Source organism: Ixodes scapularis, unplaced genomic scaffold (assembly GCF_016920785.2).
Source record: "Ixodes scapularis isolate PalLabHiFi unplaced genomic scaffold, ASM1692078v2 PGA_scaffold3__209_contigs__length_174095766, whole genome shotgun sequence".
NCBI lineage: Eukaryota > Metazoa > Arthropoda > Arachnida > Ixodida > Ixodidae > Ixodes > Ixodes scapularis.
Window position 1 is genome coordinate 146,541,351 of NW_024609868.1, and position 21,308 is coordinate 146,562,658.

Sequence of the window (21,308 nt, forward strand, 5' to 3'; positions counted from 1 at the left end):
TAAATAAATTATTTCATTGCATATATAGGAAAAAGATGTCACATCGTGCAATACACGCAATACATGCACTACCACTTTATTATTGTATTGGTGTTCGGAGCGACATTGTCAAAAAGACACAGGAGAGCGACGCATGCACCAACTGTTCCAAGACCATCTTTTGTATAAAGAAATGTGGCGGTGAATGTGGCCATAAATTTAATTTCATATGTGTAAATGTAAGTGCTGAAGAATACCGCGTGCAAATTGACTAGCTAATAAGGCAAATACAAAAGAAATGCATGTATATAACGACCAAATTCAATGGCCGGCAACCCCCCCCCCCCCCCCTTTCCATTCGAAAAAAGTACCCGATATTAGAGGACCAGCGAACGTGTTCGATGCCGACAATGGAAGCTCTTCTCCGGTCCGTTGAGCTATGCCCTGCGGAAGTGGACAAACGAACAGCGAACAGGTAGACTCAAGAAAAAGTCATTGTCGAACTTTGTGGCAAATTGACAAACTACTATTTCACAGGGGTTAGTTGTTGGACACCATAAACTAACCTCACGCTGCAATCGAAACACATTCGTTTGGCCCCAGGTACCCAGAAAAATAAGCTTTCCGGCATCCTGCAAAAATTGTCAGGGGTGGGCCGGTTGATTGGTGCTGTTCAAACCGCTGTTCCTGCGGGAACCAGTACGAGGAGAAATGAAAACCTCAAATTTTCTCTGTACCACAAAAAAAAAGGAAAAAAAAAACAACAGAACCATCTGAGCGTCCGCAGATGAACCCCCAAAGTAGTGCGACGCAGAAAGTAGCATAAGAGCCTTAGATATAAGTAGTCGACCATTTCAAGCGCTCTTTAGTATCGCCTCTCCGCATCTCAAAACCATATATAGGTTAATTAGGCGTTATATTTTGCAGAATATTTTACTCTTCATAGTTTTGAGCTGTGGAAATAATTAGTTATAATGATAATGTACATGTATGCACAATGTATGGCAGTCTTTACATTCATTACCAGTGAAAGAAGAGAGCACACATATTAGTTGGCCCGAAAAGAGGCATGCGCGATTTTGCACTTTCTGTCCCTGAGTCTGCCAGTAAAAAAGTATGATGTGCAGCTTAACATTCGCTCATGTAATGTGATGTACAGCTTTACTCTAAATTAGAATTTCACTGTTAATTTAACATGCGCCTTTTTAGCGGAAGGGTTGACAACTAACGTTAGATACGCGTATTAGAAAAAAAAAGGTTCAGGCGGAGGGCAGCATATTCCTTCTTTATTATACGTGACTTTTTTTTTTCGGGCCCACCAACACGTAAATGTTCAGAAGGGGCGGGCTTGAAATCTCTCAATATAAGACCGAGCTCACAAAATCCTGGGTAAAAAGCAGCGAAGATATACGCTGTAGGCGTCCTCATTTTAATCAGTATTTTGTGCGCTCTCTTTTATAATGATTGAACAAACACTAGACCAGTCTTTAACGCTTCTGAAGTGAGCTCCTGATTACCCTTGCATACACAATCTCCTATGCTTGTAACAAGTGTTGATAAACAAATTCATACGACTGGACTACATACGACGTCATGATTTTGGCAAACACAAAACTTGGGCGGGCGATCTAGGTACAGGGCTCTTACAATGGGACGCTAGTCCTTGAGCGCAAAATGACACTGAAAGACTAGTACACATATGAAAAATAAAATAAGTAAAACTTAAAAATATCTCCAGGATACGATTGCCAAACGAAATTTTCATTGATATTTCGAACGAAATGCTCTAAATTTATTCCTGCAGTGATTTGTAGTATTGGAAAATAATACAGAGGAACATGGCGTGTATAAGATTTCATCCTCTCCTCATCAAGATTGGCTCATCTGTTATCCAAACATATTTACGAAGTATAATTACAAACAAGGGAGGTCAGTATAATCCAAGCAAATTACCACGAGCTAATATGATATTGTAAGTAGTTAGCTCCGCAATAGATGTTGAAAAGTATACGCACTTGTCAAGAATCTAATATCACGCATAATTTTGTGTGCCACAGCGTTACCTTGGCTGAAGCATAACCTTAATGGGGTGTTTTGGATTGATGATATAAATCGGCACGGTCAACTCGGGCGGTGCATTCGCGTCTTCACATGGGACGATTCTGTACTTCCTGATTATCTTGCAGAGTGCAGTTTTCAACTCGAGTAGGGCAAACCTCATCCCTAGACAAATTCTGGGCCCCAGCCCGAACGGAATGTAAGCGGCTGGATGATGTGGCGGGGCTTCTGGACCAAACCTTCCCGGATCAAACTTGAAGGGGTCTGGCCATATCTCAGGATCGTGGTGGATATGCCATACTGGGACCATGACATGGGAGCCTTTGGGGAAGAACTGTCCCATGATATTCGTGTCGGCATTGCAGGCTCGCGAGAGGAAAAGTACAACAGGGGGGTAGAGACGGAAGCATTCCCGTACCACCATGTCCAGACGACGGAGGCGCATCAATTTTTCATAGTTCAGATCGTTGATTGCAGATGCGGCAACGAGCTCATTGTAGAGAGTTTCCTGTTCATCGAAATGTTGCGAAAGAAGGTAGATCATGAACGTGAGGGACATGGCAGTGGTCTCGAAACCCGCCAGAAGCATGAGAAGGCTGTTTGCGAGAAGCCTGTCGTCACTCATGAGGAGCCTGCTTTGACCTCCCTTCTTCTCCGTATGAACTGTGTTGCCTTCGGCGTCTTCGCCGCCCTGGCCGTCGAGTAAGAGCTGCAGCATGTCGACTGTACGGTGTTTTGAGTCTCGTCGGCGGAGCTCGACGACGCGCTGCAGGTTTTCAACGATCGAGAATGTGTCCTTCGCGTGCTTTGTGAGCGGATATATCAACGCCGCCAGCTTTCGTAGAGACGCAAACGCCACGAAGGTATTTGTGACTGGCGTCTCTGAGTTCTGGACGATGTTTCGCAGTTTCAAGACGAAGGGGTCGTCCGGGCTCTTCTGACAGTCAACCTGTGTGTAGAAAAACATCCAAGGAATTAGCGAATAAGGCACTGAATGCGCATCATTCTTGGTTCTGAGAACTGTGGCTGAAGTATGATGAGTAGTAGGAGGTAATGACCGCGATAATATTAGTCGAACGTTTTTTGACAATTTCGTTTTATTTTGACCTCATCCCGCGTCATAAAAAATTGTCTAATAAAAGGCTGTTATTTGTTCTATTACCTCGTAGCACAATTGTCTTATTTATGCTGTTCACTCAAATTAGGACACATAAAAAAAATGAGCAATGTTAATGAATAAGAATGACAAATATTTGGTTGTTGCCGTGGGGACATCCCTTCGTACATTAAGATCACAGGCACTTTTAGTACACAGTATAAAAACGTAGTTTGACATCATGAGTTGATCAGATTAAAGATAAATTTCATTCGGTTGATTTATTTTTAGCACTACATAAACCGCAGCACGCACATCCAGTGGTGCAGTATGTCATTATAATGTAACGATTTTATTTATGTGGTCTCTTTCCCCAAGCCATTCAGTGCTCGTCCCAAACGTGACGACTTATTATTCTTCCAACAACCGTCAAAATATTCCCCCTCCAATAATAGCAACTTCCGATTCTCATTTTATGTACAGATACCCTCGTAGCGAGCAACGCTGTTACTATACGAGCATGTGGGAACGAGTTTAGTGTATCACACTGTGCCCAACGCCTTTAAGGCGGGCGACAACATTAATGGCCCTTGCCAGAATTCGTGAAGTTTCGGTGGGTTATACCACCGACACTTTTCTAGGGGGTTATATACTCCCACTCTGTCACCAAAGTAATATACCTTTTGTACGCTGTGCTCGTTACAGCGTGGCGTCAATCGCTGAAAGTCGATAGACAGTTGGCTTCTCACGAAGTCATGGCTCTCTTCAAGACGCGTCAATGCTCAACGTGAGGACACGGAATGTCAAGAACGTATTTTAGTCGCGGTGCAGCCTCGATGTACGGGAAGTCAATCTTGCAATGTCCGATACATTTCTCATCCGTGAATGACGCACGGGTGCACCACGCCCATTATTACCCCTATATTTGCGGCAGGTTTTCGAGTCCCTGCCCTCACTTCCGCAAACATGCGTCTCAGCAGCACAGCGGTTTTCTCACACAACTTTTTGTATTGCCACAGATTACAAAGTACAAATTTGAACCAACTCCCTATTGAAAGATCTAATTTGTATAACAAATTTCTGTGTTCAATAAACATATCTGGATCATACAAGATATCTCAGAACGTATAAGAATCACATAAGAACCATTTAACAACTGTATAAGAACTACATATGCCATATAAGAACATATAAGAACCATATAAGAAACTTGTGAGAAGTTCCTTATGATTTAAACAACCGGAAAGAATAAACACAAATTCGGGACGGAAACAGACGCATATAACTCTTTCAACTCTCAACGACATTTATTTCGGCTGCGTTCAAAGTTTGTTTCTTTCTTATATCTGAGTTTCTTATATTCTTCTTATATAATTCATATATGCTAATTGTATGTTCTTATATATCTTGCCTGATTCCTGTGTGTTTCTGGGACACAAGATATTTCTCATACAAACGGCGTTTTCATTAGGGAACGCGCCTGTCTTGTCAGTGGTCCAACGTTCATCGTCATACAGCATCACCATACCATACTTTCGGACACCGGCGGCACGCTTTGAAAGAGTAAATATGGAGATCGCGGTTCTCTTTCCGTCGTATGCGGAAAATTCATACTTACCTGCACGCATCGACCGCCCCCCCCCCCCCCTCCCTTGACCTGAAGCATTTCCCATTTCCTACATCACAGCTGAAAATATTGCTACAACATCTGCTCCCCGTTGGGTTTCCCGATTTGTCGTTCCTTCATATATCACCTCGAGCCGAGTCAGACAGTTCAAGTATGCTCTGTTTTGCGAGCTCATAAATGAATCGGCTGCTCGCGTATTCATACCACAGCCTATCACACGATGGCTAACGGTGTCGTAGAGAGTGTACCGCACATTGAAGGCGTCTCTCAGATCACACGATGACCGGAAATGGTAATCGAAGTGAAAAATCGCCATTATTATATCAAGAAGCTTGCGTCTTGTGGTACAACAGTTACGTTATCGTTTCCTGTAGTACACGATGATTTGCTTGGGGTGGAGTTGTTGAGAGGGAATACCACCGGCTGCAGTTTTGTTTGAATATGTATCAAGAATGAATAATGCGTCATTCCTTCAATAATGCAGTCCAGGGGGTGATATTAATGCATGCTTAAGTGCCTAAACATAGTACAGTCTGTGGACCAGTTAAACACCTTGTACTCATCAGTCTGAGCATAAACCGGTTTGGAGATTCTTGAAAACTAAGGGTCAAATCAGCGGTAGTATTTCGTTAGGAGAAGAGACATTCAGAACGTCCGAAGGGATGCCGCGGTCGGCCGCTGGGTTATTACACAAACCTCTCTGGCTAAGGAAAAATCTAAATGGCTGTATGAAATTATGTTTCCTAGATAGCAAGTTTCCTAGGAAATGATGGTGCATTTTTTTTAGTCAGCTTCAGGTTTGCGTTATAAAATCGCTGGATGACCATCTCGATAGTTGTCATATTTTTGGGGAATGTCGTCTCAAGAAAACAATGTCGTCTAAATAAACAAGACACACAGGCCACGTCAGTCCATGAAGAACTTTTTCCATCAGCCGTTGTGAACGTTGTGGCCCAGTCACATAACTCGATTGGCCTAATTGTGAAATGGTGGATTCCACTCCCTATGTTGAAGGCTGTTATTTCACCGACCGACGAATATACTGTAGCCTTCCGTAGTCACTTTTCAGGTCGAAAGTCTATAATCAATTGCAGCCAGCGAGAGCGTCTAAGATATCATCTGTTCGTGGCAATGGAAAGGCATCCTTCTTTGTCACATCAGTCATCTTTCTGCAGTCCCCGGAAAACTGAGTCGATCCATCCTATTTTTAACCAAGCTAAATAACACTGTGAGTGACCATTTCTTCAACAATTTTATTTACGTGTGATCGCTTAGCCAGTGGCACTTTGCGAGGTGGCGGCCAAATGGATGCACCGTCACCGATTATAAATCGTTGTAAGGCCAGATTTAATTTTCGTAAATCGATGTTGCTAGTGCAGGATTCCGTCAAAAAACGGGATATAAACATTTCCAGTTGAACAGCGTCATCCTTTTCAAGGTAAGAAGCAGTAGTCTTGCTCGTATAGCTGAATGGGATGACTGCAGAGGTCAACCGAGCACCGGTCTAGCAATAGAGCAGGTTTAATTTGATTCCAGGGAGAAGTTGAATATCTTGACCTAGAATAGAACAATATGTTCTGCTGTGGTTTTGTTGTTGGAATCCTAAGAAACTCATCGTCGGAAGAATGATCGCGACTGACGCATGCATGGTTGTCCACCGTGATACCTTGCGAGCGGTCTCCGTGTTTTATCGATATATGTGACCAGCCCGAAATGTGTGGGGATGGAAAAGACGCACTACATCTTAGATCTGCACAGATGCAATAGCATCTATGACTGACACAGTGCTGACCGCATGTACGGTGTGTTGGGAAAACCCGACAAACAAGAAAAGTGCAAGACGCACGATGTCGTTAGCTATCTGGGATAACGTATCACCGTGCGCTTGATGTCAGTGATGTAGCTCAATCGGATGAGGGTGACGTTGAGGCCCTTACCAAAACGTTCCTCTAAATGCTGCAACAGCAAGGTGTAGGACCCAAGGATTTCTGGCGGCATGTGGCTGAGGCGTGTGTTCGAATCCCATGGCTGACAACACTTCGGGCGCTTTTGTTTAGGAGTTTTCTTGCCTTCGTCCTGTTTCCTTCCTTCAACCGACGTAAGGACTTCTTTCTACATTCGTCACTAATAAGAATTTAAATCTGAAAAACAAATGTTGGTACGGTTCAAAATGAAAGGAAAATGTTGTTCACGTTTTGAATGTTTGTTTTCATCCAAAAAATATCATAATTCAGTTTATCTATGCTGCCTTTGAATTAGTTAAAAACCAGTTGAAGGCGGGTAATATGCTCAGTTTTGAGTAAAACGACGGGATATAACGATGGTTGTACACGACTATGGCTTTGGGGAAGCCGTGAATCTCCACTAGAGCGACGCTGTGCAATCAACACCATCAACAACCTTATGCAATAACATGGTACAACACATCATTTGTGTGTTACACAAATGGTGCAAGCCAGTTAGTGTACATATTCTCATAAATCAGATTGAATTCTAAGAAAACTGAAGGTGGCTATTTCAAAAAAGCAAAACAACATTAATAAACATTGTGTTTTTTTGTTTTTTTTAATATAGAATAATTCGATATACGCGTCATGACACCACAACCACGGAGAGACAAGTTGAGAATATTTGTAACCTGGCGATGAAAATAAATCTTAGCGTACAATATACACCTAAGTTTCTAATCAAATAGACACGGCTAATAACAGTAGTATATCAAGCATTTCGACATTGGAAAACATCACCTATCCTGCTGATATGACTAACTTTATATTCAGGTTCGTTTATTACAAGATCAATAGACATAAACCACAAAGAAAGAGATAATATATTATCCCGAGGAATAGCAGTCATTCACACCATTCCTCAGTAGATACAATTTTATGTCTTTGGAAAACAAGATAGTTTTTTGGCAGTTCCCGTATGATGTAAGGTCGTTTACAACATTATGAACAGAGGATGGCCAAGATCGCTTCTCTGTGGGACGCCCGACATAGCCAAGACAACCTTACGAAGTTTTCTTGTTTAGTAAGGTAGCTCTCAAAAAGTTTTCAATATTTGGGGCATAAATCGTACATACTTTATTCGGCCTATAGGCGCTGGCAATACACTTGATTGAATGCCTTTATCACGTTAAAGTACACCACACCCACCTGTTGCGGGTCATAAACACACCAAACAAATCCAGCCAAAAAGTCAGGATTTAGTTTCACGTTTCTTCACAGTATCACGCGATGCCCCGGCGTCCAGAAAAATCGCGATGCCACATAAGCACCGTTCACTAAATTCTGAGGGTACATAAGTCTGGTACACTGACACGCGGGAACGTAAAAAGTTTAAACAGAAATCTGTCTGGTTAGGTGGAACTAGAGATTTAAAAAATATATATTCCAAGGAGAACCATAAACATATTTTTATCATTTTGATAAAGCCGAAAAGCACAAAATGCATCGTGCCTGTACAATGCGTGGGTTATGATTTAATGCTTGATTGCGGGGACCTTTGAGTGGTATCCAATGCGCTGCACACACACACGGCACTCTCCTGATCTTCGGGTTCATCAGATTCTTGAAGGCATCTTGAAACTCCTTCAGGAGTAGTGTCCGCCGGGGGCGCGTTTTAATGAAGAATAGTTCATGGGTATGCCTAAAGATTTGCATTCTTAGTGATCATGAATTGTAAAGAACCTATTGTGACGAAAGTAATCGCGAGGGGAGGAGGTTTATTGTGCCATTTACTCTATCAACTTACTTTTGTCCGAGGTCGTTAGTCCAAGTGGGGAGGTGCGCTATGTGTGGAACCATTTTCGCGCTTCGACGCTATGCTGGACTAAGTATCAATCGGCGCCGAAAGTCGCCTGCGATTGATACTTAGTCACTTTAAGTCGGACTGCACCCGACGCTACAATTTAATGGAGCTAATTAACCAGGGCCAAAAAATGCATCGTCACGACGCTCATTATTGTTGTACCTCTGTCATCACCGACTAAATCTATCATGCATAATTAATGCAATGTGTTCCCTTGGTTTCTTTGCACCTGTTTGAATTAGCCAGTAATAGCAAAACCACGAAATAAAAGCGCCGAGGCGATGCGTTTTTTTCGATACCTGATTCGCTCCACCTGATCATAGCGTTGGCTGTGACCGGATTTAAAAATAATTATGTTGGACTAAGCGTGACTCCCCGTCAGCAATTACCTGCCAACTGAGTATAATGAACTGGGTATGACTCTCCCCCGATAGTTGCCTCCAGACCGAGCACTCTCGACTAAGTATAACTCGCCTACTACGATCGCATGTCGACTAAGTATGAATTGCCGCCAGCAGTCCCCTGTGGTCAAAGTACGCTAAACCACGGATAACTAGCCAGCGTCTGTAGCCTGCGGACAAAGTATGCTCGACTGAGTATGACTCGGCTTCGACGGTGGAATCGAGCTAATTATGATGAACAATATATCACTAGCGCGGTCAGTCGCGTGCTGCTTTACAATGCAGTCGAATGCGAGTGATTCTTAGCTAAAAATCCTACTTCTGGCGTCAGCAACGATGTCGGATTGCGGATTCAATGGTCCGCGGTTTTATTCACTCTGATATCCTTTAGAAATCTATCTGGGTTCGACCGTGTGTTGCTAGCCATGCTCATGAACGAAACGATATGTGTAAGTGTACTTTCTAAAGGCTTTCGATGCTTATGCATTCCCTGCTACCGGCTATTTATCTTTTATGCTGCCTTGGCCTACATGTAACTATTTTTCATCACGCTCAAACCTCACACTTTTCCATGAAATCCAGCTTATGAACACATTTCGTGTTAAAAGCAACCCAGGACAAAGAAGACAAAAACCTGATGCTGCGCCTTGCGATTCAGCCACCTCTGAGGAAGAAATCAAGGTTTCAAAAGATTGACTTACTTTCTGAGGGCTTCGGTTGTAATATGTAATATTTCTCTATCTCAAAACTGCTGGGCAACTTTGTGTAACAGTGTGCCACGTCTTAGCTCTCGTCGCAGTTTTTTGTGGGGACATTACACGGCAAGTGGCAAGTGGTGCTTCCTTGAGTACGTATTTCCCGACGCTAGGAGCTTCAACTTACCTGCCAGGCAAGAGCACACTTGGCGACGACGTCTAGAGACAGCCCGCAGGACACCTTGCTCACGTCCACGGGGGCCCCATCCTTCGCCTTTTTGTCCAAGACTTTTACCATCTCGTCCACGCAGGCGTCGATGATGCCCGTCATTAGCTTCATCTTGGCAGACGTGAAACTGGGGTTCATCAACGTCCTCACGTTTTTCCATTCGTCACCTGCATTCATAATGTTATTCGTTGTAAATCGATCGCGTCGGCCGATAATATAGCATGTGTGGAAAAACCTTTTTTAGTGATTACGATGCTCGGAACGCTTATCCAACTGGTGTGTTTAGCGTCATATCCCGCTTATTAACCAAAACTTCCCCTAAAATGGCAACAAAGGACGTCACGATATCGGCGTGTCATACTGTTGGATGTCACGATCCTGATGGTTGTAACTAGAAGTTCTGGCAAAATCGTACGAAGGATAGCGGGTACCGCTGTCGTTAAGGTGTCCCATTTCCTGGTCGCCATGCTAAAAAACGCAGTTTTGAAATATGAACAGGTTCAAACCGGCAGCAGCTCAACCATACCGGTAACCGGTTTGAACCTTCGCTTCCCGGTATGAGCGAACTCCTCGATCCCTTGATCAAAACGCTCCTGTTTGAGTGTAGCGATATGCAGACCTGTTCACACCGCGCAGTGTCGTGGCGATGTGGTTTGAAGCTGCACACAAGTTAGATCACACCGGTGAGCAGTTTGATCAAACCTGTTTTAGTTTGGTCAAACCGGTTAGAAGTTTTGGCCCAACCGGTTAGCTGACTGCTGCTTTGCGGGCAGGAGAAAAACATAGAGAAATAAATAGGGAGTTTACGCTCTCGGTGAATCGTTGTTGTGGCTTGAGGCGTTCGGGTGTATGACCGATGCGCTCTGCCGACCACATCCTATGAGGCTTCCGGGAAAGTGCTACAAGGTAAGCTCTGTATCCTCTTGCCGGCGTTATACCTAATTTATCTTTACAATGCATGAAAGCCGACGCTACAAGCCATCTCAGTCAATCCAGCACTGTAAATGCATCACGATACTACGGTAATATACCCAAATACGGCCAACACGTAAAGATACCCCACCCCTAATTTTGGTATGATTTGTTATTTTTTCGAAACGCCAGGAGAAGCGCCAGCAATTATATTGCTAGAAATTTGAAGACCCTGGTAAATCGTGTCATCGGCAGAATAGGTTCTAAGGCTATGCTATGCTCCGACATTGAGAGCAGCGAACGCTGCATAATGCAGAACGCGCGCATTTCAGCGGCTGGCGAGCAGAAACTCGATATCTGCGACCAATCTCTATCTGTGTGGGCTGCGCTACGCCGCGTTTGCTATGATCAACGTCGAAGCATAACAGAGCTTTCACTTAACTACGGCGGGAGATAAATGAACATTGTTCACTAGGAAGGAAATTCGTATCTGGTTCATCACGCCTTCCTGCGCTCCTTCCTGCGCCTGCACAGGTTTCAATGGCCACAAAAATTTAAAACTTTAAATTTTTGTGACCGTTGAAACTTTGGGGTGGGCTAACTTTCAGGGTGGGACCCTGAAAGTTAGCCCACCCCCTATTTTTATCCGATTCGCTATGAATTTGAGATGGGCTATTACTTAGGATATTGCGCTAAGCGTCGCCCTGGCATTTCCGAGTTTCATGCTTGGCACTCATATGGCTTTGGATTTACTCCTATGGCTTGTACCTTCCGGTGCGGTTCATCGTAAGGTGAAAACGTGGGTTTTTATATTTTGTATATAATCGAAGCTATATAAAAATCCTATGTGTCCCACCGCTTGCTTTTGTCTAAGTACCCAGTTTCGAGAGTTGAGAAGAGCGCGTGCTACAAGCATTTCAACCGACCATAGAAGTGAACATGATCTGCTGCGAGCTGGCGGTTCCATGGTCAGCTTCTTTGCCCGGCACCTTCGATACCATTCAGACCTTCACAATTCACAACTCCACTCTACTCCGTAACGAAGTGGTTCCTAGAATTAAACTTTTACAATGTAGCTCATGTGCAGACCAATGCCTTTTATATTTTAACTTTCTTTTAACTTACGCAAGGTTATTCGTTCAAATGGATTGATCGCGGAAGTGAATTCTCCTAAGTAACCTACCCTAATAAATTTGTGTTTTTAAGAATGCGTTAGAGGTTTGTTACTTACCTGCGCTTTGCCGACCCCTTCCAGGCGGTACCAATTTGGGTCTAACGAAGGATTTGACGCCGTATTCAAGAGGCCTCTTTGAAAGGCTGCCATAACAAACGTGTGCCCACATCGAACGCTTTCCCGTTTACAACGAGAACCCTTATCGAACGGGTACCCGTATCTCATGATACTGTAGCGGACAAGCAAACTGGGGTGGTAAAAAAATAAGAGACATGTGTGCAAAGGGGCTCGAGACAAAACACGCCGACGGGACAGGTCTGCGATGTATACTGACGTAAATGTTTCATATTCTAACTAATCTCCGAGGTAAATAAGTTGAAGAGACCTCTGGTAACTTCAAGTTATTTACCGCGGAGACTATTTATCGTCGTAGACCTCTCTCGTCGGTGAGTTCTGTCTCGTGTCTCGTCGTCCCGTCGATGTGTTCTGCTCAAACGGCGATGAAGACTTTTGTGGCTGGTTGGAAAGCCCGCTTTGGGGTAGCGTCATCTGTGACTACTGATAGAGGCAGACATTTTGAGTCCGCATTGTTTCGTGAACTTTCGGCACTTCTTGCAACCAGACGAATTTTAACGACTGCATACCACCCCATCAGCAACGGCATCGTCGAACGCTTCCACCGAACCCTCAAGGCTGCACTGAAAGCTCAGGAGGATCGCGTCCACTGGAGCACACTACTTCCCATGGTGCTTCTCGGGCTACGTGCGACACATAAAACGGACATCAACTGCACCCCGGCTGAACTTGTCTATGGAGGACAGGCGAACAAATCCAGTAAAACTTTTCGGGTAAAATGCTTCAGCTGCAGCCACAAATGTCCGGAAGGGGATCCTACCAATTATGTCACCCAACTTCGAGGCGCCATGCGTACTTTTCATTCAGTAGCTTCGCGAATGCAACGACTTAAACAATCGTACGTCCCTGACGACCTCATCACTTCCATCCACGTATTTGTTCGTCGCGACGCAGTTCGAAAACGATTAAAATCTCCGTACGATGGTCCTTTCCGTGTCATGGACCGTCACGACAAGTATATCCACGTTGACATCAATGGACGCAACGAAACCGTGTCAGTAGATAGGCTGAAACCTGCATTCATAGACACCAACCAGTGTATGCGCCTGACTATGTCGAACTGTTTTCCACAATCACACAAACGACACTACTACCCTCATTTGAACACTGACTGCCCTGCACACTACATTACATGCGAACACTCTAAGCTCCCGAGTTCTTTACGCCCATATTGCCAACCAAACAAAAGCGGAACGAGACTCACAACGTTCATGACATGCCACAAAACCCCTCGCAACCGGCGACCGTCTGTTAGATGCCATCCGAGCTTACTTGCAAGCAGATCCTACCCTGGATCTTCTTGTTAGGGGCGGAGCTTGTGTAGCGGAAACGGCAGCTGTGGTGGTAGAGAAAGAAGAGACACGTGTGCAAGGGGGCTCGAGACAACACAGCGACGGGATAGGTCTGCGATGTATACTGATGTAAATGGTTCATATTCTAAATTGTCTCCGCGGTAAATAAATTGAAGAGACCTCTGGTCACTTCAATACCATATGACCTGAAAGGGTCGACCAGTTTGAAACCAATTCAAAATACAAACTTTTCTTTTTCTCTAAGTAGGGTGCTGAGGTCTCTGTGAACAGTGAAACTAGAGAGCGACCTATGAGCAGAATAGGCGTCTGCCGTGTCCACCTCTGCTGCTCTGCCACCACCAGGATCGCGACAAGGCTCCTGGCGGTGGCGTAGACAAGCTCTAGGACAAGCGTCCTTTCTTGTCCACCCTTATTCCACGTTTTTTGCGCAAATACGTTTTTTTCTGTGGCGACAAGCAACGGAATAGCCCTTCTGTAACGTCGTCGGGTGAAAATAAAGGAGCAACATTTCAAACGTGGTAAACACACCAGTCGGGGTACGCATTCCAGTCACCGTAGTTGTGATGTACAAAGCTGTTCTTGCTTTTTGTAGCTTGATCATGAACGCGATGGAAGAAAAAACAAAACAAATTGATCTCTCTCCCTTTTGTATTTTTGCTTACTCTTTTTATTCTTGTTCTTGTAATTTGACTTTTATTTTAATGAGCTGTAGCAATTAAAAGGAAAGTTTAAAAAATGAATATCTTATTTCTTTTAGCCTGAATTTCTTGCACTGCGATACTAATAAACTTTTAAAAAAAAATTTCTTAATGCGAAGATAATTATCACGCGTTGATAAAATTTTGTTCACCTTTGAGGAACAGAAGAGTTTGATTGTATGGCTTTACTAGAATGCTGGGATCAGGTCGGTCGTAGAAAATGTGTGCTTCTTTTACGAAACACTGCTTGATCATTTCCACGTCACTGATGATGATGAACGGAGCTGCACCCTTGAAGTAGCCGAACGTTTTTCCGTATTTTGCAATCCAGTCCTCCATTACCTGTTTTAGAATAAAGAGGATAAACGTTTTACAAAAAAAAATAAAGAACGTGAAACCACACTTGTGTCCGGGAACCAGACTTTCATTTCTGGTTGTCGCTTCCAAATTTATTGCATATTATGCTGTATTCTACACGCACTAACTAATTATAGTCTCAACCATCTTACGTACAAAGAGGCACACCCTACACTTCTCCGGAACCCACCATATGTTTTATATTTCTTTATTTGCAGGTACAAGAGTCACTTGGAGGTACTAGAGTCACTGAATGTTCACACAGTAGCGAAACTCCAAAGCTTAGTTTCAGAACCGAGTCGTGGCGCAGCAGTCGCGATCCCCAACATGGCGCTGCCCTATGCAGTCGAAGCGAAGCGCGTACAGTGTTGCGTTCGTCTTTGTGTGTGCTCTTCATTTTATGTTCACGGTCTGTGCCGACACAGGTTTGTTTATATTAGAGTGCCGTTTTCCATTCCGAGCGGTGCGTGACTTGCTCCTCGTTGACTCGCCTCTCTATCGCGCCTCGAAACACATCGAAATCGAGTGTTAGGCTTAGCCTCTGAGGCGTAGAATTTGAAACACGGCACCAACGCAACCGGATCGAGCAAACGAGCCAGCTATATTTTTTTGGCAAATCATATTAGTGGCTGCTTGATATAAAAAATATATAAAGAAGATTAACGCGCCTTACTTTCTCTCGTAACTCGATGCCCAGAGCTTTCACCTGCAAGTACCCGCCGAGCCGCGGTAACGCGGAAACGTTTTATACACGTTTTTTTGTTGTTCTTTTGGGCCCATCTTTCAAATGGCTGACTGACAACTTCCGGCACGGGCTAAACCAGCAAGTAAAGACAGTATTCTGTGGGATTTACGTCCGATACGCGGACTGAATGAAATTCGGTACTCTGGGAACATTCAGTGACTCTAGCGGGTACCAACGCTGCTTTCATTATTATTGTTTATTCGTTGGATTGAAAGGGTCGATGAGATTATGATCTTTTAGATACGTTCGTTTTCTGCCTGTCATGAGTTCGATCACCCAGAGGCGAACTCAGATAATACGCGCCCTTAAATGCTCAAGCTAGATGGGAAAACACGTAACACTCAGACAACGGAGAGGAATATGGCAACCGGAAGTCACCACATTTGTTGGTCGTTGACTGCCTTGAGTATTGGTCTAAATAATTCACTATCCGGAAGAATAAAATAGGTTTTGTTTATTGCTGCAATTATTTTTATCAAAAGAATGTACAGTGGCAAATCCTAAGGGTGAACCAGGATTTTTCTTTTACCACTCCGCGAACGCCTCCTCCAATCGGAAAACGAAAACTCATTAAACTTTCAAACACATCAAACACAAACACTGTTCATCCGCCTCAAATTTTTGAAGTTTAATACATATTACTTTGTAATTTCGTCGCAATTGAATAAAACGTGACGAACTTTCCGCAATATCTTGGTGTTTAAATGAGCTCCAAGCAACCCGAATGAATTCCACCAAGAAGCCAAGGCGTGCGATTTTCCTCCCTAACGGCATAACTATTGAATTCAATCTGTGGCGACAAGCTTACATCAGGAAAGCAGCTGGTGCGTCTTCCAGCGGCTGACAACGATCACGACGCTAGCACCAGGACGGCGCCAAGACGCACGGGTGTGCTGTCTCGTGGCGAATCTCATTGAGTGGGCGGGTTGGGAATCCACTCTACATTATGCCATGCGCAGGGATTGTCTTCTACGTGGTATTGACTGAACAGGTCGGATCCTGCGCAGCTACTCAGATAGCGTCATTCCGATGCGCGGTTGTTGTCAAATTGAGATCTCGTTGTTTTAGTTGTTCTTTCCCTGGGTATAACAACAATTCGAATTTCTTCGTTAACCCTATCAGACTCTCGAAAATTGCGATCTCCTTCTTTTTTGTTTCTTTGTGGATTCGAATTATCTGGCTCCAATCCAAGAATATTTTGTCAAACCAACAAACTCTAGGTACTTTTAACTCGGCTTTCCAACATTAAACAAATTAGGCCTCATATATTCAAGGACTGGAGGTAATTCTCGACCACGGTTTTCTTTCAAACAAAAGGCGTGGGTTGGGGGCTTGTTCATTTCAACTGTGGGAGGCCTTAAAAAAAAAAAAAAAAAACGAAACATTGGCTCACATGGCAACCTACAAACATCTCAGACATAGAAACCCTTTTTTACTTTGTCTAAACATTTTGGAGCGTTTACTTTCCCACAGAGCACTTGGGAGAGCCACTCCCTACACGCTACGGAAGAACCTGGGTGAATGAGAAGCAAGGAAATGTGTCTGGACTTTAAAAATAAAGACAAAAAATCTGTCTTCGTTGTGAGGCTGAGAGTGACGTTTTACTATGCGCAGTGTCACAACGTAAACTGTTTATCCAGATAAAAGCAAATGTTTAGCCTTATCTTTCGCCAAACTCAGTACGCAGATTGCTGCGTTCGGCTGCCCCAATTAATTCCGCAAAATCGGACGTTCCCGGCTTGCTATATTGCACAGTCCCTAACGAAAGAAACGCGAATGACGGGGCGACAGCCTCTGGCACCCGTCACGCCAATGAATGATTGTCGGTGAAATGACCCGTCGAATCAATAAATAAATGTCGAGCCAATTTGTTTCTCAGACTTGTGCCTATCTGAAATACTCTAATCAAAAAACTGTGCTTCAAATACTTTGGTGGTAATTTGGTATCTTCGTTTGGTATATTCGGTCTTTGGTACTCAATTTTAATTGCGTTTGTTAGTATACTGTTCTCAATTTCTTTTTTAATTATTGAAAAAAAATTGTTTTGGGAATCTACTATTTAATAAGTAACTGGCGCCAAGTAGCAGAAAACGTGTTATGAGAATTCGGACAATGAAGTTATGCACGGATTAGAAAAGGGAAGAAAGTAACGCCTTAAAATGTACTTCGGGACGGAAAATATACGCTAAATAGAAATAAAAGAGACCTAGGGGAGTCCAATGTAGGTCACTGCAGATGAATAGAGCCAGCGGGGCCTAGTTTAAGAGGCCGAGGGTGTGCCCGTGCTATACCAGAACCTCTTCAGCCGGTAATTTTACAAAATGCTAACATTATTTTTTTATGGAAAGAGAAATTAGCACATTTCAGCCCGAGATTGAGCGATTGGAAAATTGAAGCGGAAGCGACAACACATAAAACAGGAAACGAGCCGGAGCAAAAATGCACGCACAAAATTAAAAAAAAAAAAAAATTAAAGGAAATAAGAAAAGACCAACAGAAAAATAAACATTTTTTTTTTTTTTTACTTCGCTTCGTCAAATCATGTTAGTCTCTTTCATCAGTCTGGCACTCTCGGGTACAGTGTGGAGGGAACGGGGAAAGCCTCACATATCATACCATATCATCATGTCACATCAAGCTTTTATGAAGGAACGGATCATAATAGCAACGCAGGAGAAAATATAGGAACAGGATGAGCCCCCGAAAAGCGAACAATAATTCTACCAAATTGTAAGCGTTCCTGAACACGCTTCTTATTATGGAAACCAAGAAAATCAGCATCATCAAGACAGAAAAAAGGCCTTCTTGTCCCCTTGTGCGTTTCTTTTTCAAGTTCAGGCATTTTGGAATAGACCATTTGGGTAACTCACTTGCGTATTGAACTCCGAATATATATCGACTTCGGCGCTCTGAAAACCAGTGCGTGGATTGTGTACATAATGAACCCACAAGAAGTTGTGATTCTCTTCTTTGCTTAAAATTCACCAGTTTGTTACTACTCATCGTCCTGGAACTGCATAAAAAAAAGCTCTGTGATTTCGTGTTTTTTTTTTCTTCTCATGCTTGTATATATAGCATTCTGGAGTCCCATAAACAAAATTATGCAATTACTAATTATAATTAAAAGTATTTAAGCAACATTACTAAATATCTGTACTTTACTCAAGATATATTGCAGGGAAAGTAATTTGAGTAGTAAATACATCACGAAGCAAGTATTCATTAACTTTCCTAAAACACTTTTGTCGAGTACCATGTCCAACAATGGCTTTCAGTTTACTCGATCGCCGCGGTATTCACGGCGTTTTTCCGTAACGACGATGCGACACGCATCGTTTCTAATGCCGCGTGACGAGACATATAATACCATTTTATTTGTCGCACACTACTGTGTGCAATTTCGTATCAATAAAATGTCGAACTAAGGTTGATCTTGTTTTCTTTAATGTATCAACAGCGGCATTGGAAAGTCGCGTGCTACATTCTAAACATTGCGATTAATATCGAATATGGCGAATCACATTTAGCGAAAGGGCCGGCCACTTGTTGTCGTCACTACCCGCGAAGCTAATCACAAGCTGCTGGAGAGATTCCATCGAGGGCCGTGTAGTAATGCGACGAGGGCGATTGGCTGTCGTTGGAGACTGTACAAACCTACGCATTTCTTTCGTCGGAGACTGCACCAATCTATGGATCAGCCTTATATGTAACCTCTCGCTTCAAACCCACCCTTTTGTAAGGCCCAATTCAAGCGAAGGAAGGGGGAAAGGGGAGGTAGCTGAGGAAGGATACAAACATTGATTCTGTCCTTCCTAAGTTGTTGCCAGTTGCCAAAGAGTAGGTCGGGCTCCGGCCCAGGGATGCCCATGCGCTTGAAAAAACCGTGTCGGTGTCGCCGCTCCCGAAACCACACAGCCACGCATGTCGCCAGAAAGGCAAAAATGGACATCCATAGCATCCAGAGTGCAGACTCCATCCCAAACTGTAAAGAATAGCGCAGGAGTCTCGAACACTTGCATCCCCACGCTCACAGGCTTGCTCAATAGACCGGTCATTTGCCGTTGCGCACACTAATCTTTACGAAAAGAAATACGTCGATGAACTAAGAAAAGTGCCGGCTTGTGTGCTGTAGGTTAATAGTACTGCAACAGAATATTTTTGTTGTAGCACGAGAGATGACAAACATAGCTGTTGTATTCCTGCGAGAAAATCCCACACCTTTCTATTTTGAAATATAAAATTCTCCCAATCTTTTGTTCTTAGATGAATAACGTCACCAAAGTCGCTCGGGCTGTGTACATGTGTGTTCTATTTCACTTTTTTTATTTTTTTTCGTTTCATAGTGAAATATGGAGAGCCTCCTGCGGCATTTCAGAAGAAATGTTAAAAAATATGCGCGGGTATATGTCTTACGGGTGGTTATAATTGCGCCGATATATATGGGACCGAACATATTGCTGCATTACGAAAGAAAGTGGATGTCAAGCGTATTCTAATATCTTTGATTTCTTGTGAAATATAAAACCAGCTGCTGCTTAACAGCAGTTAAAATTACCGTGTTCTTGTATGTCCACCGTGACGTCGGTTGTAGAGATACAAAATAGCGTCTTCGACAACGGTACAGAGTAGAACAAGAGGTGTTCCTGGCTGCTGTATGTCATAACTATCTTATAACGTGTGTTTTAGACAGTGGTGATATGTTTTTGTTTCGGTTTTAAACACATCAAAATAGACACACAAAGCCGAAGAGACAGTAATTTAGGCCACGAATGTCACAAACGCAACTTCTACTCCGAATATACAGGGTGTTTGCTTTTTGATTCCAACATATTTTTGTACGGCGGGGGGCGGGGCGGGGGGGAGGATGGAGTGTTAGTGTCGCGAAAGAAATGTAACGTGGTAGTATTTCGGAAATGCTTTTTTTAATGTCTGTATTGCTAAACACTTTTACGAGTTTATTTTGGTTTCTGTAGGAACATAGTTTTTTTGGGTATATTCTCGGTGTCGCGACTCTTTTGGGGTCAATGTATCTTGTTACACACTTTAATGAATCCTCACCTTTCAAACAAAAGTTGAAGCTGCCATTTTCTCATTTTTTCTGTGTTAGCTGGGAAGGGGAGGATGGTGTGAAGTGTAAATTGATTTTTTTCTGCCCAAACTTGACGTGATTTTATTTAGAGCCCTGTGCGGCTAACAGTTCGATCATTCACATCCAATTCGCATCCGCACGTTCCATATCCCCACCCGAACTGCATCCGCGATGATCTTAAAGGGATACTGAATCGAAATTTGAATTTCGCAAGGTAAGGCTCTAGAAGCGTTGAACGGGACTCTACGAACTCCGAAACATTGCTCGTACATCGATATCTCAAACGGATGGCCGCACTTTTCGAAAAGAAGGGCGCGATCAAGCGAGGCCTCTGACATCAATGTCCTCCGGGAGAATTTGAGAATGAGGGGGAGCGGCCTCGCTTCTCTCCTCCTCGCTTCGGTTCACCAGCTCGACACGGGACGTAGTGAGGAGGAGAGGGAATAAGAATCGTGACGTGCCTTGCCTTGTCGGCCTCGTCGGCCGGGTTTAGTCGGGCGCTTCTTTTCTAAAAATATGGCGATCCGTTAGAGATATCGCTGTATGAGTGATGTTTTTGGGTTTTGCATCGTCCCGCCTATCTGTCCAGCCTTGTTTTGTAAGTTCGAAATTTCGGTTCAGTATCCCTTTAAGTAAATGCATCCACCTCCGATCCGCATCCCCAGACTTAGTATCCGCATACGAACCGCATCCGCAAAGTTCGGAGTTGCATCCACCCTCAATCCGCGCCTTCATTTTACATTATAAAATCAAGGATGAATAAAAGTTGAAAAAAGCATCTTGATGGTATCATATAAGCCGCCTTCTTATTTTGTACAAATAACTCTTTGTGCCAGCATACGGTGAATGTCACTTTATCACATACTATTTTATCGTATTAAAGAATACGCGATCAGCCTTCCAGAGACACTTGACAACGCTAGAAAGATGACCGCAATTATGACATCTTTTGGGAGTCCGTGATCCTGAAACTTTGTTGGAAAGATGCGC

General features: G+C 43.5%; 1 protein-coding gene across 1 annotated transcript; it reads right to left on the reverse strand.

Annotated features, from left to right (window-relative positions):
• Positions 1–2,038: 2,038 nt before the first annotated feature.
• On the reverse strand, positions 2,039–19,205 carry LOC120850210 (cytochrome P450 3A2). Its single transcript, XM_040222654.2, has 4 exons — positions 19,026–19,205; positions 14,280–14,469; positions 9,854–10,062; positions 2,039–2,986 (listed from the first exon to the last, which is right to left on the reverse strand). Exons 1-4 carry the CDS (start codon positions 19,203–19,205, stop codon positions 2,039–2,041), a joined length of 1,527 nt encoding a protein of 508 aa, XP_040078588.2.
• Positions 19,206–21,308: the final 2,103 nt, after the last annotated feature.

Excerpts from the sequence above, each read along its gene's own strand:
- LOC120850210 (XM_040222654.2), bottom strand. The coding sequence starts at position 19,205 with ATGGAGTCTGCACTCTGGATGCTATGGATGTCCATTTTTGCCTTTCTG. Across the intron at positions 14,470-19,025 it reads TTAGGAAGGACAGAATCAAT|GTAATGGAGGACTGGATTGC; the intron begins GTTTGTATCCTT and ends ATTCTAAAACAG. Across the intron at positions 2,987-9,853 it reads AGTGTGCTCTTGCCTGGCAG|GTTGACTGTCAGAAGAGCCC; the intron begins GTAAGTTGAAGC and ends TTCTACACACAG.